General features: G+C 41.1%; 1 protein-coding gene across 1 annotated transcript in view; it reads right to left on the reverse strand.

The window, feature by feature from the left end:
* The window catches only part of cdh13 (cadherin 13, H-cadherin (heart)), a 196,042-nt gene that overhangs the window by 23,457 nt on the left and 147,837 nt on the right, over positions 1-24,748 (reverse strand). The window contains exons 10-11 of the mRNA XM_070907066.1: positions 16,868-17,050; positions 16,520-16,773 (exon numbers count right to left, since the gene is read on the reverse strand). Coding sequence (XP_070763167.1) covers positions 16,520-16,773; positions 16,868-17,050 — 437 coding nt within the window. The remainder of the gene's footprint in view (positions 1-16,519; positions 16,774-16,867; positions 17,051-24,748) is intronic.

The following is a 24,748-nucleotide window of genomic DNA, read 5'->3' on the forward strand; positions in this document are numbered from 1 at the left end:
AAGAAGTGTAATGCGTCTGTCTGCTTTAGTGCATACTCAAAAGGTAACCACTAAATGAGTCAGATCCACTGTTCCTCCTCTCTGTGCAAACATGGGGACAGTCCATTAGAGCCTTTTAAAGGGCAAATTAGAAAGACATTAAAAAGCCATTAGGAATATTCATATCTGGTTATACGTGGTTATCTCCAAAACCAGAGAAGGCCCAAACAAATCAGTCAACAAATGAGACAGCGCGCAAACACAATGATCACGCGTCCTCATTTAGCTGCAAACACACATCCACTTTAACCATGCACACGCAAAAAGCGAAACACACAACTAAAGGCAAAAGTGGCCTGTGTGTTCTGCTTGCACTGTGAAAATAATTCTCAAGACAGCGAGGCGATTTGTCCAGGTTTTTGCTTGAGTGGCAGAAAGTGCCATGTCGTGAGGCACACACTGTGACCCCAATGTAAGAGAGAGCAGGCCGTTACTATTGCTCTTTCCACTGGACTGCAGAGCTACACCCTTAGGGGCTACGCTGAGCTGCTATAGTTGGCATCAGAGCACCGGTCAGGGCTTGTGTGTGCATGTGTGTATGTTTTGGTAAGGGATTGCCCTCAGCTGGAAGAGGGCACAGAGGAGCCTGGTTGAGGCTGGCAGGAGTCTAGTGCATCTGTCTGACTGTCAAGGTGTCTCATTAGAGGTGACCCAGGGCCAGAGATGTAAGACTATATCAACCTAGAAAGAGAATCTTCTAAAATCTTCTACATAAGCCTCTCTGAGAAGCCATTCTTTCAGTGTTTATCAAAATTGAAATGATCTGCTTTTAAGTTAAAAAATACTATCACATATAATGTATAAAAATTGCAGGCACTTGCTAAATTTTGTTAAGTAGTTAAAAGCATGTTATTCTGCAGGGGAGCTGTGCTTGCACTAACATTCAATAAGAAAACTGCAAAAAACAAAACAAAATGTAAAAAACAATGTTCTGTGAGCACTTCAAAACCTTGGCACAAAATGATGCTTAATAAAACTAAAAAGGGAGTCTTAACCAATACATATCGAGGATGTAAATAATTCATTTTGACAGCTAGTTCAGAAGTTCTTATCTGTGAGCAGAGCTTCCCTGTCGCTCTCGTGGATGTGTTGAGACAGATGAGCTCTTTCTAACTCTGATCTGAGCCGTGTTCCTCAGTTTTCTCAGACAACTCAAAGGGATCAGGGAGCAGGAGGGAGGACGAGGCTTGCCGCCCACTTATAATCCAGTTACATCAGGAGCAAAATGCTGGCATACATTGAGTGCATCTGTGTGTGTGTGTGTGTGTGTGTGTGTGTTTATGTCAATAGCAGGTGTGGGTGGGACACAGAATAAGAGAGAGACAATTTGTGGTAAGAACTAATTTAGAGAGAAGATAAAAGCTGAGTAGTGAGTGCGGTAAGGGAGAGCTCTTTGCATAAATGCTGATTATTGCTCTTGTTTGTTTTCTCTTAAGTAAGATATGCTGCTGGCACCTCTTCTAAGTAGTAGTAATGTAGTGTGGTTCTTTGTGCAGTTTCCTCTTTTAAATGCACATAACTTTGCTGGATTAACACTACAAACGAATACTGAGATGGACAATGTACTTTTCTAATACAAATGTTGACCACTAAAGTGCTTTTCAATTTGTTTCATTTGATTTCTATCCTACAGTATGTTGTTTGTTTATACATCTAATGATCTTAAATGGTTTGTCAATTAATCTTATCTGACTTACACTTTTCTTGGGTCATTAAGTACAATATCATGGGTTGAATTGTTACAGCAAATGTGAGCTTAAAACAAATGGGAGTTTCAATCAAGTACTTTTATTCTCATATAACATAACACACATAAAACACACAAAATGTAGGAGAGAGATTTTCAGGCATTAGTGAACACTATCCTCACCGAGAAAAATGACAGTATTGGTCATTTGTTAAAATTCTTAAAATGACCTACATGTATGTTATTGTTATCCTAACAAGAGATGTGAACAATGACTGTCCATTCAAAGTACTAAAGGCAGAATTAGCATGATGTTGTTATAACATTGCCAAAAGTCTTAAGGAGGAGTTCAGGTGGATAGTTGGGTGTACAGTGTGTGACCTCGACACAAGAGACCTGAAACATGCAACTCTATTGTTCCTTTACACATGAAGGAAACATTTCCCTGGCTTAAAGGGCACTCCAGTGATTTAGTACTGCACCTGCAGAGTTGGCGAACTCACAAGAGACAGATTTAAAAAAAAGAATGGTCAAAATTCCTAACTTTTAACCGCTTGTATAGTTCAAGCTTCAAAAACACTGGATCCTACATTTCCCATCATGCAACTCAACAGTGTCTTCCATTAGATGCTGCCTGCTGTCTATAAACCCACTTCTTCACATCTCCTGCTTGCAAAGCTGAAAGCCTAACTCAAGATAACCCTGATGACATCACATGACTCACACTTTAAAAAGCTCCCTGCAGAGCACATTATACTGAGAAGTAGTCCTCATGTCGACTAAACTGAACTTCATGTGTGAAATCGGTGGATTGTCCCTTTAATCATGACCCCAGGCTTTTCCTAACTCAAATCAAGTAGTTTGAGTTGCCTGAACTTAAAGCAGCATCAATCCATTTTTGGACACTTGGGGGCAGAGCTCCACCATCACAAACACGTTAGTATGAGCTTATACTAATTGCTAACGTTATGGCTGATGTATTAGCAAACAGTGTCCTATTTCTACATCCACTGCACTCGTTTTAGCTCTGATTTGGTCTTGGACCGATTTCTGGCGAAATATCTGCCTTTTTAGCTGTCTTCACTATCTAGTCACTAACTTTGTTGTTTGGTGCAGGGCAGGCAGCGTACAGTCGGTACGCAACAGCTACCTGCTGCTGGTAACAAAACTGATGAGAGCACTGAACCAAGACTTTAAAGTTGTAGGGCCACAACACCAAAACAATGAGCTGGCAGAGTTTATCATTATGAAATGATTCCAATCAAATGGGAACAGTCATATGAGTCATTTTGGAAGATAAACAATGTCATTGAGATGTGAGGACTTTGTCTGAACACTATAGCAAACCTCTCAGGTTATTTGGTGATGCTGATGGCACCTACTGCATTGTGACAAGTGTAAGATAACGCCATATTTTGTAACACCAGATATTTAGTGTGTTTTAGAAAGAATACAGAATACAATTGTGCCTTTTTTAAATAATTACAGACTTTCAGTAATTCCCCATTTTTTTTTCTATCCAAGTCAAAATTGCATAGTGGGAGTCCCACACACAAACACACCTGTGCTCACATGCATGCAACCAATTGTTCTCAGCTCCCCGATCAAACATCCAGAGCCACAGATCAGGTTAGAGTCCATATGAAACTCCCAAAGCACAGGCTGAATCCATTCATCTCTCCCTTAAAGCTGGGCCTGTTTTTCTGCTGAGCCTGTGTGGGTTTCCGGGGGGGGGGGGGGGGGGGGGGGGGGTTGATGGAAATTCATGACCTCACCTCCCTCTCTCAATGTGCATCATTAAGTTTCACAAACAGCCATAACAATCGAGGATGAATGGTCAGGTCGTGCATATACTGACTTATATAACAGGTAAATTGGTTTGGAGTAGTGAAGCATTGGTTCTCAACCTCAGGGAGCTGTGAGATAATTTGGGGAGTCAAAGGGAGATTTACACATTGTAGAAATATATGCAAAGAATATGCCAGTGCTCGTGTATTTTTATTACTGTTTTACTTTCAATCCTTGCGTAATAGTTTTTTATTTTGCTATTGGGCTCACTTAAATAATCAAATGAAATTGTGTGAAAAACATCCTTTCTTTCAGTGACAAAGTACATTACCCACACACCTATATCACGGTTTTGCAGGCATCACTTCATTCTCAGGGGGCTGTGAGATATTCAAAAGCATATAATGAATACAAGTTGGGGCACCGCAGAGGCTGGGAGCTAGACTACTGTTTGGGTGATTAAAATGCCCAGCAGTAAGGAGGAGATAGTGACGCATAATGAGACAAAGATCAGTGTCAAACAACACCGGCGCAACATGTGATTCCCAGGTGTTTCTACGAGGCTTTAAAGCATAATGATTTGACCTGTATGAGGCAAAGGGAAATGCATCCAATTTGAATATTTAAATGACTGAAGTTTGTGTATATAAAGAGAGGAGAAGGTCATGTACCTCTGCTCTGTTTGGTCACTTGATAAGATGACCATTTTGTACTCCTATGAAACTCTATTATAAAACTGTATGCAATTTACGCAACACTTGCTTTAATGCAAACTCTATTTTCTCTCACTTACGCCCCCCTTTACAGATACTCAAACACACACACCACCAGCACCACACAAGAGCTTAGTCTTGCTATTGTAAGTGTCAGTGTTCCCCATTTTAAGTTTTCTGCAGTGCACTGCAACTTGGACAAGTGTGTACACTCACACACTTGGATGGCAATGACAGCATATTACAGGAAAACCTATTATGCCTTTCTCTCACTACACTCTTCACCCCCCCACCCCCACCACCATCCCTCTGCTTGTTCTTTCGGCCCTGACTCTCGGCTGGCTCTTACTTTATCTTACTGTCTTTATCTGTCCCTCTATCACTTCCTTCTCTCTCTCTCCTGCCAGCAAGATCTTCCAGTGATTGGAGTCTAACTTACTGAGAGAAAGGAGACGGCACAGAGCCAATGCTAATAGTGTGTTCCTATCTGAGAGCTGCCGAGTGTGTGTGAGCAATAGATATGAGAACATCAATCAAGAGATGTGCAGTAAAAGTACAGTGGTTGTTCCGACTCGTGCTTGGCTGCAACAACTGTACACTTCATCCAAATTCACGGGTAGTAAAGCGAGAGGAGGAGGGAAGAACGAGGGAGGGGGCAGAGCAGGGAGAGCGAGATAAGGAGAGGGATCGAGAGTGGAGATAAGACAGGGACACATGAGACTGTGAATAAGTGTGTAATGAAAACAAATTCTCTCCCCTCTTCATCACCGACTCCTCCCCATCTCCTTTTGGCTCTACTTCTTCTCTGGTGGTGTCATCTGAGGTGCCATGTATAAAAGATAAGTGACCTGACCTGTCCTGTATTTAAATGGACTCGATACGATGGTACGAGGGAATTACAGGAGTGCACGAGGGCCTCTAAAAAGACCTCTTTTCATACCTCTCTCCAGTTTATTTCACCTGCAGACCACCCTCATCTCCGAAAGCCCCGTGAACCAGAAGTTACCTAGCTCATTACAGGACTGTGGCGCCAGTTGTTCAGTTGGCATGGGGCCTTGGCAAGCCCTCCCACTGCCATGGCAGAAAGGAATAAAAACAACCACTGCAGTCACTGAGCTACAGTAGGGCATTTACTGTAATATAAGTCAGAGAGCAAAAACATTTGTATTCTTTCTGATCTGCGATAACAAACTTTTTAGGCATACTGAAAATTCTGTCTCTTTTATTATTATCTGAGACACAGAGAGACAGAGAGAGAGAGAAGGAGAGAGAGAGAGAGAGACAGAGAGAGAGAGAGAGAGAGAGAGAGAAGGAGAGGGAGAGAGACAGAGAGAGAGAGAAGGAGAGGGAGAGAGACAGAGAGAGAGAGAAGGAGAGAGAGAGAAGGAGAGAGAGAGAGAGAGAGAGAGAGAGAGAGAGAGAGAGAGAGAAGGAGAGAGAGAGAGAGAGAGAATTTGGCTTTGAAGCCATTGTGCTTGAAAAATAAGGGACTCCTTTGGGGTTGCCTGCAAAGACCTCGGTCAGCCGCTCTGGGCTGGATTTCAACTTCTAACTGAGCTGAGCTGCCCAGTTTTGGCCAACCACTGCTCCAGGCCATGTGGACAAATTACCCACATCACACCTGTTCATACTTCTGCTCTGTATCAGCACAGTGCAGCAGGTCTATACAGAGGAAATAAATGTGACAGCGCTGAGAAAGGGGGAAAGCTGGCGTGTGTTGCATCAATCATCTGTCACAGAGATCCAGTCGAGATTTGCCTTTGCGTGCGTGTCAGTGAGCGAAGTGAACTTGGGGAAAAGGTGTAAAAGACCGGGAGCTTGTGAAGGCGTTTTAATTATGTGCATGCTCTATGCATGACCATGAAAAGGCTGGAAATCATGGAAAAGTGTCACAGCATGTCATCACGAGAAAAGCATTTCATGAACGTGGTAAAAACAGCCGTCAGGTGTTATATGTGAGAATTAAAGGAGAGAAAGCTGAAAAACCAGAAAAGTGACTGTTGACCGTTACAAGTGACAGAAGCCGCTTCACATCTTTTTTTCTTTAATTATAATCTTTTCACTTTTATTTCCTCCTTGCATGTCTCCATGGGTGGCAGCACCAGAGAGGACAATCTCTTTGCTCGGCCTGTCTTCTCCAGTGTCCCGTCCTAGCTTGAATCAGACCTTGGCAATAGTGTGACTGAATATGGACTCGACCTACGTTTGATTTACCTTTTACACAACCTCAAAAAGCCTCAAAGCTTCTCTTCGCTCTTTTCAGTCCGTTGACTATTGTTTGCTGTGAGCCAGGTAAAGTCTAGAGGAGGCTCTCTGCCAACTCCACTCAACAACTGCAGACGCTCCGCTGAGTGCGCCGAACAAAGACCCACTGTGTCGACTCAACAGCAACAGTGGAGTGAGCGCGGGGAGGTGGCGGGCTGAAAATCAAAGATGAAAATGAAAGGTTTGCATTGTCAATATTTGGCAGGAAACGAGAGGAGTGTGCAAGGACACTCCTTTGACACATGAATGCACAGAGAAGGCAACACCAGCTATGTACAAGGGTGTATCTGCACGTACACACAGAGTGACACCAGTGTGTCGTCCTCATTGAGCGCAACATCATTTTCATAAATTAGCAAGCTTGAGTAACACAACGCAGGACAAAAAAGTTATTATCATAATAAGGTGCAAAATAGCACCTCTTTGCTTTCAGTTGAAAACCATAACCCTGTAATTAACAGGAAGAAAAGCAATTTACTCCTGCTTCACAGCACAGAATCCCTCTCTCCCTGTTCCTCTTGGCATCTTTTAGGATTGTTTTAATTATTTCCTGGCATACTGGCTGTATGACTAAAGCCTCTCCCTGCCCCCACCCTCTCTCTCTCTCTCTCTCTCTCCCACACACTCACTCTTCCCTCCCTGTATCACGCGTTTGGCATGCCATTACTCAGCTGCTAGAAATGAGAAACAAATCTAAACATCTGATTAACCTATAATCAGCCCCTTCACATCCCGGAAGGACAGAGTGAAGCGAGAGGAGAAAATGGAGGAGATTGTGAGACTGTGGGCCTGTTTCGCTCTGCAGAGTGACATTAAAATGTAAAATCCGCAACACATATCCTTGAAACTTTCTCTAAGACAGCCCATCTTCTGCTTTTAGATGATGCAATGCTGCCTCAAACAGTAGCTATGTCGCCCTGTCCCATATTGAATGGCAGTTTGATAGAAGTGAGGTTTGAAGAAGTATGCAGAGTATCTGCAGAATAATGGTGTAGCTTTACACTGCTGGCAAATGGCAGTCTGATTCGATTTCATTTCAATTTCAACAAGACAGCGCTGAATATACAGGGACACAGTGAAAACCAACTCACATGATTATTATTGTGGTTCACATTCCTTCCTTCCAGCCACTTTGTTGAGGGTATATCAAGGCTATACACATGGGTAAATTACATACATTTTTCTGGGTACTGGTTTCGGATGACAAAGGACGAGATTTGGGAACTGTGATCACATTTCAAACTGATCTCTTCCTGTCAACTGTTTTGCTATGACATTACGGATTTCTTTTATTGACACCTGTGCATTGCAAACAACTGACTTAACATCTGAGGCATGTTCTCCAGAGCACATGCTCCCCTTGTCGTCAGATCTGAGCCATGGCAGAAAGAAAATATGTGGGTGCATTTTACAAAATATTTACAAAACATTGAATGAAAAGTGTGGCAACAATCGCCAATATTTAACAGATTAACAGTTTACATGCGAGTCCTGCTTCTCCTTTATTTAGTATCAGTTGAACATCCGTTACTACAGCCAAAGGCATTGTAGTAGGAGGAACAATTGCCCGCTCAGGGCCCCAGTGTCAATTCAAAGCAGTGTCTTTTATCTGACCCATGACTGAAAACTAATTACATACAGAAATTGTAACTTTATTTGGGGTCTGTATTTCATTGTGGTTACTCACTAAATTAAGAAAATAACTAAATAGCCTATTAAACGGCCCTAAAAGCAACTCGCAGTAATTTGGTCAAAATTAAGTTAAGACCAGAATCTGATGTTTTGACATGTTTCACTGCATAAAAAAAACATTATTATAATAGCATTTAAAAGTAACTGCACAATTTAACTAAAAGCCAGGCCAGGCTGCAGTCAACTAGACAGCTAAAGCAAGAGAGGGGGATCGCCACAGCTAGTCCTGGCTGAATGTGATTGTCTTCATTTTTACATAATCTGTACTTGAAAGATATAAATTGTCAATCTTTTTAAGTTTGTTTTCCCACATAAGTTACTGAAACAGTAGCTAAAGCCAGTCATGATGGAGAGAAGCTAAACTAGCTTTGCTAAAAGGTAATTAGCTTAGCAAAGTAGCAGCAACAACAACTGTCACCTCTTTTGACTCTAGATGAGTTTATATGATTTGGTCTGGCTAAAGTACCCTAAATTGCAAATGCATTGGATTGTAGATTAATTTAGTATCAAATCAATTTCAGTATAACAGTGGATGAACAGGCAGACAAAGAGCAACAGAGATACATTTAATTTCCATAAATTAAATAATAAAATAAATAGAATAATAATAATTACTTTCTTTCCTTGAACAAACTAGTTAAAAAGGACAAGAAGCCTTTCTTTCAGTTACTCAATCTGTTGTTCAGACCTGAAAACACGAAACCATTTTTTTTCTCAACTAGCCTCTGAAAGTATAGAATTGGGATTCATCTTTCTTTGAAGAATCATATCGTTTTCTTGCGGCCCAGTAAAGGATTTGTCTCCAAATGAGGGTTAGTGCTGCGTGACTAATGACCATGACACCACCATGCCAAAGAAAGTGAAGTCAGGGTACCAAAAAATGAAACAAAGACAGAAAGAAAGGAAGTGTTGGGAAAACACTGGTTAACTGGTTAACCATATTACCTAATGCTAACAATTCACACACATGCAAAAGAAAAAACTAAAAAAAACGGAATTAATTAATTGACGATGATCACATAATTTTTCAGAAAGTTGCACAGATTGTTGCTGATGCTGCATACTTATTCCTGTTGACCTGCTGCCTGTTTTGGGTTCTTTTGCAATAATTGATGTCATGTGTTGAGAGAGAGAGAGAGAGAAAGAGAGAGGGAGAGAGGGAGAGAGGGAGAGAAAGAGAGAGCGGTTGTAGGCAAAATCCATTTAGTTGTGTGTCACCTCTGGACAAACAAATGTGCTCTGCTGTTGTGTGTGCATGGCTAACTTTTGGAATTAGTTAGCAAAAGTTCAGCAAAAGTATTATTGATTTCCTCTTTCCTTTGCTTTCCCGTTTTATCCCCATTACCTTGTACTTTGTGCGCTTTGCAGCAACCAGAATATTTAACTGGCCCAGCATATCAGGCTGGACACATTCGCAGGGCAGTCTCAGCCATTAAAATCTTCATTATTGACAATCTACTTGTATTGTTAAAAGCTTGTGACAGTCGGCGGGTGAATTGCTCCTTTCCTCTTGGTGCGTCTTGCTGTCATCTTTCTTCCATGTCCTGCATCCTCTCTATCTCTCTCTTTCTGCTTCTGTTGGTTATCCTGCGCTGACAGGGACAATTTCAGGCAGTTCTGAAGGTGATCACACCGTCTGACCCCCTCACAGGTCAGCCTTTGCAGCATTCGACACCTCTCTCCTTCAAACACACTCTGTCATCCTCACAGCCTGTCCGTCTGTCCGTCCGTTGATCTGTCTCACTCTCTCTCTCTCTTTCCTCATCTCTTCCCTTACCTTGGCTCCTCAAAGCTCCCATCCAGTTTTCATGGCTGGTGTCCCAGCTCCCCATCCCTCTTCTTTTAAGTCCCATCCCTTTTAACTTGAATATGACCAGAGTGAGAAGTGAAAGTAGACAGGTAGCTGCTGAATAATGGATGACCCAACTGTTTGAGATTCTTCTCTATTTTCAAAAGCAAGGAGGAGAAAATAACTTAAATGTATTTTGGAGAAGTTGAGAGGTGGCTAAATCTGAAGACCTCCGAACGTAGGCTAAACTGGGACACGTATAGCACAATGTGCCAACATATACTTTCAGCAACATATTGGAAATGTTTTTATCTTTAGTGCTATTGCCATTTTTTCCCTTCAGACTTTCAATCCAACTGTTGTTCAAAGCATTCTGTTTTATCCGTCTACAGCTTCTGCATGTAAACGGATAAAATCTAAAATCTTTGCAAATGCCTGGTTAGTTTCAACCTGTTGACTGGTTTCAGAGGAGAAAGGCGCCCGATATCTACTTTGATCACTTGAAAGAAGAAAAACAGTAACCACAGACAAGAATAAATATCAAGATAACAAATAAAAGAAAAGCACAACTGTCTTTTGTCTCCAACGTTAGTATCTACTCTGCACGGAGGCTGTCTCCCATGATTCACTGCCGCACACTGTTCCAACTGTGGCCATGAGGGCAGTTAAGGTCCTTTACTTTTCTGTTGAAAACACAAGCTCCTTTTCCCATCAAGCATCAATTACTTCAGTGTAAATAGTCATTCGACAACTGATGAGAGTCCTGTCGCTGGAAATGAGACCTAATTAAATTAGCCAAACTTTCTTAATGACACTTTAGATTATTTGCTCCCCTCTTCACAGCCTATCGGGATTGGCACCGGAGCAGCATGAAGAGTTGAGTTTAAGATGGGATTTGAGAAATATCAGAGTGAACTTTCTAACTGAACTTTCTTCCAAATTTCAGGGTACAAAACTACCCTGAAGTGCTATATATTTCCTCAATGTCAAGTGCCCACGCATCGAGCAAAACACTTCTGTAGTCAGAGGTTTACCAGAGATAGTCCAACTCTCTCCGTGTCTTTCTTCTTCAGCTCTCTCATAAAACCATGCTGCTCGACTAAAGCCCTAAACCAGTCAAGAGGGCTGGAAAAACTTCTTCAGCATAAACCAGAGACAAATCCCCCCAGAGCCTAATAGTTTGGCCTATATACTGAACAGGATTAAAATGATGCGTATTTGCTGTAATTATGTAACTTGTCCGTTTACGAGGGAGAATGAGATCTAAGGCCAGTTGCTGCATTTACTGATGCTTAAGAAAAGGAAAATTGCTTTGTTGTCGTTTTTAATTATTCTTTTCGCCCACTGTGCCAAATAAGGTAACTTCAAAACATGACTCTTTCTGCCCCAAGCACGGTTTTAATTAATGCTATTTAACATTTAAAAAAAATATATTAATAGTTGCATCATGGGTTTCATGTGAACGATAGATGTTATGTGAAACACTTCTTTTATCATTAAGATTTAATTACATCTCCTCCAGGAAATCTTTTGCTTCACATCATCGACATTATGAAAGGAAAGAAGACAGACGATGAGATCGTGGACGACTGCAAGACCATCACCTCAGAGTTTGGGCTACTTCAAAGTGTTTGTGGTCAAAGTGGTAAAGGTTTCATTTATTTATGTGCTGAAGTGTTACACCCTCGCAGGCAAATAACCTGTTTCTCAACGTCATTAAGAAAAAGAGGGGGAAAAAAAGGGTTAGGTAAAGGAAAGCTATCTAATAACCTGGATAATGAGATAGCCCCGATCAACACTACTTGGCTCTGCTGTGGGCGAGAGACCAGGCTAATGAGAAGATTCACGGCACAGCCTGTTCCTATCCTCACTACAGCTTCTGAAGCGTATCTCTGCAGGCTCCAGCTTCAAATAGAATCAATCATTGTTGTAATTTGAGTGATAAATGAAGATTTCTATTAAAGTTCACGGTGGTAGTAAGTTGTCTTAAGGCTTGATCCTAATTCTGTCATCCATTGTAAAACACAAGACTGACCTCATTAAGAGACAAAATCTTTACAGTTTATGGACAAGGTGTCATAAGGACTCCCGCTTCACCTCTTTCCCGTTTGTCCTCGGTGAGCTTCACACAGCTGCAGGTCACCTGACCGTTGCTGTGATCACCACCTGCCAGCACACCTGTCTTGCAGCAGCTAATCAGTGTGTCGGCGTGTTCATTCTCCCATCGTCTGAGATTTAGGTCTTAGCATTCCAGTCACTGCCGTTACCTTTACCTTTAGATCGACACCACTCTCATATCTGTCTGTTTAATATGAAGCCAGAGCCAGCAGCCATTTAGCTTAGCATAAAGACTGGAAATACAGGGACACAGCTAGCCAGGCTCAGTCCAAAGGTATAAAAACCTGCCCGTAAGCACTTCTATAGCTCACTATATAATACATTATACCTCAGTAGTTTAATCCATAAAAAAAAACGAAGCGTAAAAACAACAGTTTGTGTTTTGTTTTTTTCATTTTTATACATCATCTTCATCTAATCGTCTTGAACTTGGCGTACATATGTTTTTCCAATCAGTATGATTTGGGGCAACTAGCTAACCATGGCCTTATAAAACTGCACTATAAAATTAGCTAATGGGTTGGGGCCGCTGCAGAGCAAAATCATAGGATAATATGTGTTTGGATTTATCTACATTTACAAAACAACATGGTTTGTTCATTTTTCCCTTGTCCTCCTGTTCCTGATCTATCTGTGCGGGTGATGGAGGTGTAGGTAAAGGCCAACTGTCCTCTACAGCTCCGTATCACGCCGCCGCCATATTTACAAAGACGCTCTAACTTCTGTTTCTGTGACTTTAACTAAGACTTTTTAAACATCCCAATATAACAGACATCTTGTATCGTAGTGCATCTTTAAGTGTTTTGTGTGTGAAGACCTACATTTCCTTTTGGGATGAACCACCTCTTGTAATTTGGCATTGGCTGCCAACTTTAGTTGAAGCAGGACAGAAAATATTTTATTACCCATCTCCCACTGGAACTTTAATCCTGTCTGAATGGGGCCTGAGTTGGCTTTTGGGTTTGCACAGGTTTAAGAACTCGATTGACCACTGCAATTATTATTATAAATCACAGAGGACCCCAAATAACAATAGTCCTGTGCAAACAGGGTTTAGCTGCTCAAAGTAATGTTTCATAAATTGAGTTGCTTAAACAAATTTAACAGCTGGCTTCTTTGTGTCCCCTTGTTTCTCCACATACTCTTTCTTGTCAGAAAGTGCACACACCTGACTGTTATGTAAAATGTAAAGTAGCGATGGGTAGGCCTGTTTATGTGCATTATTCCTCCCATTGTTAACATACTGGTCCACGAGTTAATGGTTAAAGAATGAATATAGTCCTCACAAATATACACATACAATCATGCATGTCTGTGTGCTACTGACTCTGGCCAGCGAGTCACACCGATTGTGTTCCACGTCAAATGCATTTGACCTACACATCCCAGGGGGCAGACACACTGAGACCCACACACACACACACACACACCTATACACACAAACAAACACACTTGCACAGTTTTGCAGAGACAGACAGGGGAGGAGAGAGGAGGGTAAACAGATCGCCTCCTCCTTTTTTGCCATTTCATTCTGTGCATGCTCACTCCCTGTTTCCACCTCTCCAACTGTCTGTCTTTCACAGTGTCCTCAACCTGTCTGCAGGTCACAGTTATGACACTTCAAAGTCACTGTTGCAGGCAAAATGTCAGAGGATGAAATGACAACAAACACAGAGACCATGAAAGAAATACAGAAATGTATGCTGAAGATGAGAGGAGCGGAACAGGAAGGATAAAGTTAGAAAGATGCAGATATATGACTTGGAAGATCAGTCAAAGATGCAAAGAAGATGTCAAAAAAATGGAGCCCTCCGTGGCTATAGATCATCATCAAACATCACCAAAATCTTTGGAGAAGGCTTTTAAGTGATCAATATAGCTTAAAAATCCAAAAGTAAATATCAAAATTGTGTGTCTGTTTATGTGAGAGAGAAAAAACAGAAATCTACAGAAATACATTCTGCTATGCAGTTGTTCAATGACGACATATCATTGAAACTTGCTTCAGAGGGAAGTTTTACTGTTGGAGTGCTATTCAGGAGCAGTGGATGTGGTAAATGGGTTACAGAAGACCAATATCTGCTGAAGGACAAGCAGATAAGGTGCAGTCAAGACTGAATGCAGAATGATAAAGAAGATAAAGAAAAGAAAACAGGTTTCTTCAAATTTTGTTTGGTGAAAAATGTTTTTGGCCGAGGCTCCCTTCACTCCATTCATAGTCGGGTGCATGATCAGAGTTGACATATAGAGAGACACTTTGGTTTTTAAGCTTTATATCAATCAACACTTCAAATTATATCAATTTAGAATGGACCTACGAGGCACTACTAATCTAAGATCCCTTTAGCCTACAAGATTTTTAGCCACGCTTGCTGGCGATATGGCTCTATGGATGGCACTGCTGATTGGTTGGTCCACCATTTCGGTGTAACACATATCTACAACTATTACATAGATTGCTGTGAAATTTGGTACAGATATCCATGGTGCCCAGAGAATGAATCCTAATTACTTTGGTGATCCCCTGACTTTTCCTCTAGCACCACAGTGAGGTTGACATTTGTGGTTTAGAGTGAAATTACTTTTTAGACAAATTGCCATCCAGTTTGGTGAATGTAATAACTTTGGTGATCTCTTGACTTTTCATCCAGTTTCATCATCAGGTCAAAATTACTATTTGACCAAATTTGTTTTATGAAACAAAAACTAATGACATTCCCATCAGCCTCAGCTGTACTGTACTTTGTGTTTAGTGATAATTAGCAAATGTTAGCATGACGACATGCTAAACTAAGACAGTGAGCATCATAATTGATGCGTTGTAAGCATGGTAATTGTTAGCATACAGAAGTGTGTTGTTTTGATCTAAACGGTAAGTACAGCCTCACAGAGCTAGCATGGCTGTAGACCCTTTGTCTTGCTAAACTGTGCCGTCGAGTACGTTGTGTTTCAACGGTAAGTAAATAAGTTGGCTTTGATCTATACTTTCATTGTTTTTTTCTTTCTACATTTTTATTCAATTTCTGTTTGCTTTTGAAGTTTGTTTTAGATTTTAAATCAAATTGTGACCATTGACCAATATTAATACAACTGTCAAGGTTAAATACTGAAGACAAGGACATCGGCCAACCACATGAAACTACTGGATTTAGATTTAAAGAAGGCTTGTGGCCAAAGGTAGTGTTCAATAGAGCATGTTACTTGGTCTTCCTTACAAAAAACCCAAAACAAAAACTGCCCTATGTAAGTATTCAAGTAGCATGCTGGCACTACTGAGCACAATTTGTATTCAGAGACCAGTTTGTCCTCTCAGACATTTTGAAATTTATATGGTCATGTGACCTGACTGATGATCTCAGACCAGCACTTGTCAAAGCTTTATGGGCACAGGTCCTGACTCGAACACAACATTTAGTGGAACAACTACGCGTTATAGTATTTGATACTGACACAGTGACTATGTTTTACAGCACATAAAGCAGCATCAATAATTTGAGCAGTAAAGTCACGATCTGGTGAGTTTTATTTCCCTGGGTCATTATTATCCCCATGTGTTTACTTAACACTATTTTTACGTGATATATAACTCCAAGGGTACAGAAAAAGAGCAATCTAAATTGAGTGTAAATTAGGCCTGAAAGCCAATAAATGCAACGATGAGTTTTCCATCTTGTAAAAGGAAGTGCAGCACACGCTATGGGGCTACCTCAGCAAGAGGAATAACTTTTATTATAGCACAAAGTGAAACTAATAGCCTTTCTGTTATGATGATGGTAATATTTGAGGGAGGGCTTTTTCTGTAACAGAGTTAAAGGTAATGAGCTGCCCCAGTCTGTAACTTTTCAGTTGACTGGGGTGAATGGTTAGACCTATTCCAGTAAATTACAGATTGTTCGGGCAATATCTTTCATCTGTTTACACAACACAGACAGATAAAGCAGCCCAACAGGGAAAGAGAACATTGGAGAAAGGGGATGGAGGAGATGTAAATTAGATGAGAGGGATAAAAAGATGGAGTGACGAGGGCTCAGAAACACGAGAGAGTCTAGAACTGACATTGAAATGTCAAGACAGCAGGAAAATGATGACCTGGTGGACTAAAATTCCAGATCATTGACACTTTGTAACCTACCGGATCGCCTTGCTAGCAACATCTGACAAGACAACTGCCCTTATATGAAAGAAAACTTGAAGTGCTGCTCAAACAGTCCCATTAGCAAATGATGCTGAATAGAGTGAAACTGAATGGAAGCTCATTACGAACAATACTGAGCTGCAAGCCACAGCAGATGACATTCAGTCGCACAACACAAACAGCTCTCTCCCATTCTTTCTATGTTCTCATTTTCTTATACACAAGACAAGCAAAGTTTTGCAACTCGATTCCAATTATTCTCACTTCGACTCTGCCCTTTTCCGTGTCCTTACCTGATGCTCTGTATCTGTAAAATGTCCGGATCTGTAGCGTTGAGTAAGGCCACAAAGCTTCCCACAGGAATGTTTTCCATCCTGGTGACTGTCAGGGGGTCAGGGAAGAAGACGGGGCCCTCGTTGATGTCCAGGACTGTGACATGGACGGTGGCTGTGGAGCTGGGGCCGTAGCCAACGTCAGGAACCAGATGATCCTCGTTCTCTACTTTGATGAGTAGCGTGTGGAACGCAGTGGCCTCGTAGTCCAGAGGCTAAAGGGGGCAAAATGATTGGGAAGGTGAGGGAAGAGTTATTAAGTCACCTGCTGCAGCATATGAATGCATGGGGCAGTTTTATCTACTTTACCTTGACAACAGACAGCATTCCTTCGTTATTGTCTGGGTTGGTTTGGATCTCAAAGCTCTGTGTGGGATCTCCGTTAATTATAGAGTAGGTAGCTCTCCACGCCCCCGTGTCTGGGTCGTCCCTGTCATCTACTGTCAGATTGACCACCACACCCGTCGAGCCTTCGTACACGTACGCCTCAAACTGTTAGGGGACACAGAGGGAGAGAAAATCACCATTAGAGAGAAAGAACTGAGGATACCTGATAACAGAACAAATCAGACTGGACTCAGGCAGCGAGGAGACAGAGAGGATGGCATAGATGAAGACTTTCCATTAGGAGCTGACTTAGGTAACTCTAAAGGTGTGTTCAGACTGAATATGAAGTTTAGAGGCAGCCCGATTGCATACTAAGTCGCTAGAGAGACACGAGTGGATGACAACATGACTTAAGGCTTCTGCCCGAGTTGATAATGTCTCAAACTCCATTTCATGAACGTACTGAGACAAGAGGAAAAAGTACAGACTATAAAGGATCAGACCTGTGCCTTTTAGTTTTCCAACAAATGCACACAAGCATACTTCACACATACACACTGTAGGTGCCTACAATATCTGGACAATACATTAGATGGTTATGGTGAGTAGACACAGACTGTGAGACAGTTAATTGGGAAAATTTATGAGAAACAAAGTAAGGGCAAAACTGTGGAGATTTTTGACCATCAGAAGTCTTTACAAGTGGGTCCCCGCTTTGTGCACATTGTGAGTGTGAGCCTGCAGGTATTGTGGTACATGTTCTTGCTATTCCCACCGGTGGCAGAAAAACAAAAGGAAGCATAGAAATGTCTCAACAAAGACAAGGAAGAAGAAGACCGCAAGCTAGCAAATATGGATGTAAACGATGCAGGATTTAAAAAAAAATGTTTTTATGAGGAAGGAAATGTATTCAACATGTTTGTGAGACCTCAAACATACAAACAATGCATTTTGAGAGAAACACTGAATGTAAACATAACTTCAGTTTGTTTACAAGAAAACTCAAAGGGGAACCTTTAAGTCTTTAGAGCGTTGTATATAACCTCATCATGCATCATCCTCATCATTCAAATAATTGATTTTAGGGGGAGAACTGGAAACTATTTTTGACCATGTTTCTGTCCTCATGTTTGTCCTTTCCTTAAATTTCTGCTCAAAGTCATACAGTTGTAAAAGAGCCAAAGCTATTTTTAAACAGCTGAAGGCTACAGCTGAAAAGAGGACGCAAAATTACTGGAAAGAAAAAAAGGCAAGGAAGACAGTGACAAAAAAAAAAGAAAAAGTATGTAAAGAAATGTCATAGTTAACAGACTGTCGAGTCAGATTTTCTGCAGTCAAATCCAAGAAATAGCATTTGTTTAAACACTCATTCACAGAAGGACTACTAAACATATGAATGATGGACAAACAGCCCCCATACAAGGATAAACACTATTTGTGTCCTCCATTTTCGATTCTTCACAGTGCATCTAATTTATTTTTCAGTCTCAATCATACCCCACCTCTCTGCTCATTGTTGGTGCCAGGACTCAATCAGATTCCTATCAATGCATTCTGCCAGCAAGGCTCCAACTACACACTACATTGTGGACAGAGGTACCCTTGCAGAAGCTCCAGACGGGCAGAAGCACTTCTGTGAGTGTGTGTGTCTATGTGTGTGTGTCAGGACCATTATGGTGTCAGAGCTTACAGTGTAATCTTTCAGACACAGAACACTCTGTTTAAGGATAGCGCTGGTCCAGCCTAGATTACTGCGTCTCCTGTCAGCCCACGGTATTGTTGTTTCACAGATTACCCTCTTACAGCCTTACACTGCCTGGCTCCATGCATTTATCTGAAGAGAGACAAACATTGATTTCTTCTCTTTCCTTTCTTTTCTCCCTTTTTTATTCATCCAAAGCTTTTTTTTAAAAAAAAAAAAAAACACTTTCAACCATTCACAGTCATTTAGGGCGCAGAGGATAGAAACGCAATGTTCTTTAAAGAAGGAGGTTATGTTTGTACCCACATGGGCATTATTGGTCTTTTTGTCCTGCAAGCCTGCGGCAGTCTGGTATAAAGGCATCATGTGAAAATTAGGAGGCTGTTGGAAACATAAAAAAGGCCCAGTAACAAGAGGGATGCACTGGAATTTAAATTTAAACAGCAATTGCCTTAGCTTTAGCGAAGAAAGCCTGAAGCAGGGAAAGCCATTTTACAAACATTACCTACAAGCCCCCACTGCACGTTCTCAAAGACCTCAGCACTGAGATCAGAAACAAATGCACATCATTGGCATTCCCATGCTCATCATCCTCCTCAGAACTTCAAACTGCAGATAAGGCTCAAATGCAACATTTGCAAGCGCTCTCTCTCCTTCCCTCACACAAACACACAAACACACACACACACACACACACACACACACACACACACACACACACACACACACAAATACAGTACAGACACACAGACAACAGCCAGTCAGATTGGGTTTAATCATGTGGGGCAGTCATGCGGTAGGAGGAAACGCTGTATTCTGTGTGATTTGGCCACTGGGCTCCTGCCCTGCCACTGATAAGGCCCCAATTCCACCTGGAGCACAAAGCAACCAGTCACCTGAAAGACTAGAAGGAAATGACTAACTACGACGCGGAGCTTCTGGCCTGAAATGACTTAAACACATTAAGAGAGAGAGGGGGGAGATGGCAAAAGAGGGAGAAAAAAGGTCCTCCTTCAAGTTTGCTTTTATCCATGTGTGTATATATGTGTGTATGTGTGTGTTAGCTGTTTTCTATTTGAGACTCCCAGCCCCAGACAGAGAGCCAATTACAGTAGTGGTTCTTGCTCGCTCCACTCTCAGAAAAAGATGGCCACATGACCGGGGCAGCGCAGGCCAAGAGCCAAATAAAGTCACACACTGGGAGATTAAACACACACATATTCATGCGTACATATGAAGTTATACACTTGCTCAGAAACACACACAGTACTATAGATAGATAGATAGATAGATAGATAGATAGATAGATAGATAGAGTTGGCAGTGGCCATAAATCACAGAGCCCTACACTTCAGACATTTAAGATTCCATGGAGTAGCAGCGTGGCATTGATTTTCTGTTTCCCATCGTCTTTTATGCCTGACTTTTTCAATAATCTGTCCCATAAATCGTCGAGGTAATATCATGCTGCCCAAAGATAACTGGGTGATAGTCATTTCAAGCAAAACAACGCAAGGAGAAAAGATAAATAAATGGATAATGTCATGTTTCAGTTTTGATTGTGCTATTTATATCGATGATTGTGACGCTGGCTTGTTTGCCATTATAGTGTGTAACATGTCATATGTGTAGTGGTGTGACCTTCAACTTTCATGTGAACCTGCTGCAGGAACACGATGCTACCAGCTTGGTGTGCTGAGCCACCAATTATCATGAAGGCATCATCTTGCTTAAAGCACTATATGGTCTGCATGTTTTGGTCCTGTACATCATAGTTAAACATTTTGCAAAGCATGCTGCTGTGATTTAGAAATGTCCATGCATTTTTACTTCTGCATCCATTGGTTTGCATTTATTCCTGTGCAATATAAACATATTGAATAGTGAATGTCAAGTCTACATTCATATTTGTCAAAGTGACATTATCGTAATTGTACCAATTATTGTACTTAAATTGGTACCATGGAAAAACATAATATAGGCGTTGCAATTACCTCATATTGTTTAAGTAATTTCCTGTCATTACTGGAAAAAAAGACAATTACCTTGAGTTAGTGCCATTACACGTCAGTCAAGATACTACAGTACGCACAGTGGTGCTGCAAGTTCCATCTGCTAGCTAATGAAACCCAGGCAATGGCAATGTCAGTCTGTGGGTCGGTCAGTCTACCACTGTGGTTCAGATTGAAATATCTCGGGAACTATTGGATGGATTATCATAACATTTGGTACAGACATTCATGTGTCTGAAGGTCAAAGCACCAACTACAGTATTACAGTGTAAAAGTAAGTTTGTAGTAATAGCTGGTATCAAGTAAATTGTCTGTGGTACAACAAAATACTAGTTTGTCTGATCTATTTATCACCATTGCAGATCAATCAACTGAAACAATACAGTATCAGGATCATCATTTATAGGACCAATGAGGCTGGGGCCTGTACAGGGACTGGCATGGGGTCCCTAAAATCTAATGGGCCACACCATTCGAACCAATGGCCTGACAAATAAAAGGCCTATTTTTTTGGTTGGGACTTTGGACTGTGACTGTATTGTACGGAGACTACTTTTGAAGTAGTAGTAGTAGACAAATTCTTTTTGAGGACTTAAGACAAAGTATGGAAGCTTTATATTACATTTGTATGGTGCCACTCTGTTGTGTTGTGATTGGTAGGTATATTTATTTTTTAAATTAGAATTTGAAACACAGGAATGTAAGAAACTGTAAGATGTAGGAATGATAGTGATTAAAGTAATTAGTAAATGAATGCATACTTCATGACACCCCTGCATAAGTCAGTGCCCCACCTGGGCCACCTAGACATGTCACTGCAATGAGGAACCATTTTGTGCTCCAGAAATCAAGTAATAACAAAATAAAATCATCAACAACGACAATAAAGATAAGCATTTAGCCTGCAATGAGACAGAACGTGTGTGGACGCTGTGTGACAATGATCAACCTGAAAGTGGTTTTCTTTCAACTTAGGTGGACTCAGAAGCTAAGGTAATAAACATCTGCAAACCAAAGCTGAAAACACAACATCACTCCAGAAAACCTTCATCTCGACAATGTCAATAGCATTCAATGTTTCTCTTCTCCAACAGATGGGAGTGGTGAAAAGGAAGCCTGAAATTCTGGCAAAGGGCCCGAGAAAGAGATGTGAAACCTTGGAAGAGTATACACATCTGTCAGCTTTACCGAGTAACACTAAATGCTCTCTGCCTCATTAACCCTACTAAGGAAATTGCCTCCTATTTCTTATAAACGCTTTTAATTTGTCTTTCATTGCCAGCTGGCATTGTTTGCTTATTACAAACCAGTAACCGAGACCTTTTCCTTCTAGTCTGACAGTTGAGTGAAGATCTATGGCCTTAATATGTGAGGATAAAGACTGAGAAAAAAGAAAGAAAAAAGGGAATAAGGCAGAGAGACAGAGACAAAAATAAGACAGATTCAAGAGAAAGTAAAAAAAAAAAAGTGGTTACTGGCTGCTATAAACCATCAAATTTATCAGTCTGACTTTTCCATCTTGTTCTCCCCCTCACAGACAAACACAACTAAACACAGAGACCTGCGCAGTCGAGTTAACACACATATGCTGGCCATGTACTTACAGATAGTACACAGCACCATACACACACATCCGCACACAAACAGAGACGAATGGAGGTCAACTTATTTTATTCCTGGATGTCTGTCAGAATGTGTTATGAATACAGATGGTAGTTAGGACCGCACTGACAGGCAGCCAGACAGACAGTTGAGCAGCTGTTCATTTGTCCTAATGGAAAGTACTTTGTGACACATTTCCTCTGCCCCAAAGACTTTCTCTGAAAGGGGACACATGTAACAGTGGCCCATCACATTAAACCTCCAGAGACAAGACTGTTTTGCCTCCGAGTAGCATTTGCTCCATTGCCACATCAACAGAGGCATTTGAAGTTTGTTTTCCCTTCCTGTGTTGGTTACTTTTCCAGCATATTTTTCTAAGCATCTTTATCACTTTTTCGAACGGCCTTGGAGTCCATCTCTTCTTACTCGCTACGTTTTTGATTGTCCCAAGACGGATTTCAGACAGCAGAGAGTAAATGGTCTACTATAAGTGGATAAATAAAATGCATTTCTCCACTGTTATACTAACTTCACAAAAATGACTATATTTCCCACTCCCAGTGTGTTACGTTGTTAAAGTTTAGGACTATTTCTTACAACAATGAAAGAGCTTACAGAAATGAGGTTTAATTCCTGGTGGACTGGTGTGCAGCCGACAACTTGGGAGTTGAATGTTTCCAAAAGAAGTAGTGGTGGACATCTACCTTCAGTCAGGACGTTCATGAGGTGGAGAACTACAAATTTGAAAGACTTTTCTTTTTAAGACAGAAGTTTTCCATGTCACGGGAAGGTCTTTGAATCCTAAAATCCTAATACACCGTCTGAAAAGAATCTAAAAATGATGTGGCACCTCGAACATAGCATCTCATAAAATGTTTAAAAGTCTTAAAACTTTGCATGATGAAGGCATGCAGTAATTTAGTATTTCTAGGCCCCTTTGTGATAACAAAATACTGAGGAAGACGTCACAGAGGTCAAAGTCAAATTTAGAAAGAAATCCCCCAGACTGAAACAGGGATCATGTACATGTTCAAGCAGCCACTTGTCTTTCCTTTATCTGCTTTCAAAAGCAGCTTAACTCTCGGCAGAACGAGGTGTAGACAGACTGCAAATCTGTAAAAAGCCACCATTTTCATTGTACCAGCATGAAGCTGAAATGAAACCAAGCGCACATGATCACTCATCTTCCCACACAATCCTATACACAGTGTCTGTGTATAGGATTGGCAACTTACTTCTCTGTCTAACCCCCCACCTGCTTTTTACCCTTCCCCCTAGCTTTAATCTTGCATACAGTAAGTGTGCATGGAGAGTTAATGAGCTTACCTGTGTCTTTATTAAATTTGAACAGCTTCTGCTCAGGCTGTTTCCAAAGATAGATTTCCGATGAATCTGACATTCAGCAAAGCAGCTTTTCTACCTTTGCGGAACATGGCCGCCCTCATATTTGTCAATGCAGATTTAAAAAAAAAAAAAGAAGAAGAAAAAAAATCTTCAAGGAATACAGGCACACAGTGTATCAGATAATCACATGCTTGAAAAACACAGACAGCTTTTGAAATGTTACAGCTGGTGATTGCACTGGATAGCGTCGAACAGTCCCTCTCCAGAACATCTGGTCTGGAGAGGGACCCCTCCCAACAATCGGACGTCCAGACCTTCTTTTTGCTGCATTTGGCCCATGTGCTCCCCAGTGAAAGTAAGAGTGTTGCCTAGTTCATTTCAGCACTGTGCATCTACCACCAAGTTAGCATCACCATTATCACTCCCCGCCTTTTAAAAAGTTCACCACGCAGAAAGAAATGAATGCAGATGGACAACTGTGGAACTGACATCTCAGTGTTTCTTTTGCACTATTCCTTCATAATTTCCTACACGACCTAGATGTGATATATTTGTACGATTCATGAGACAAGACAATTCAAGACAATCATACATTACCCCCCCCCCCCCCATGTGTTTTTCTTTTTTTCTTTGCTTCCTTTCTCTCAGTCTTGAATGTCTGATTCTGTCAGTTACACTATGAGCCGGAGGGCCGACATGGAGCCTGAACCCCAGGACTCTGTGGTGGTGTATTTTGCCCCCGCATCATCTGTGTCTGACATGGCTGGATGATGCATACAAACTGAATTGAAATTAATTTGAAGCAAGCATAATTGTTACAGCAATCTATTAAGGTGTCCATTGAAGTGTTTCAATACAGTCCTGGTTTTTGACTTATAAAATACAAATCAAACCCTCTGGACGACGTAGATATTAATTACAGTAGCAGTAAATGAATACATTAATTAAAGATAAAATATACAAATAAAATATGAAATACAAACACTTGGTTTTGGAACATGCAACATACATTACATACTTTCTCCTTTCTCTGCATTTGCTACACTCTCCTTGTCTACCATGGGATGTAGATTGGTAATTATACATAACCCCATTTTATGTAAATGTAAATTAACCTGTGGCATCAGTTTATCACATCACAGGTTTAAAGACTATTAGGTTACATTCATTCTACAACCTCAATAAGGGGTCCCACAATTCTGA

This window comes from Enoplosus armatus, chromosome 6 (assembly GCF_043641665.1).
Source record: "Enoplosus armatus isolate fEnoArm2 chromosome 6, fEnoArm2.hap1, whole genome shotgun sequence".
Taxonomy (NCBI): Eukaryota; Metazoa; Chordata; class Actinopteri; order Centrarchiformes; family Enoplosidae; genus Enoplosus; species Enoplosus armatus.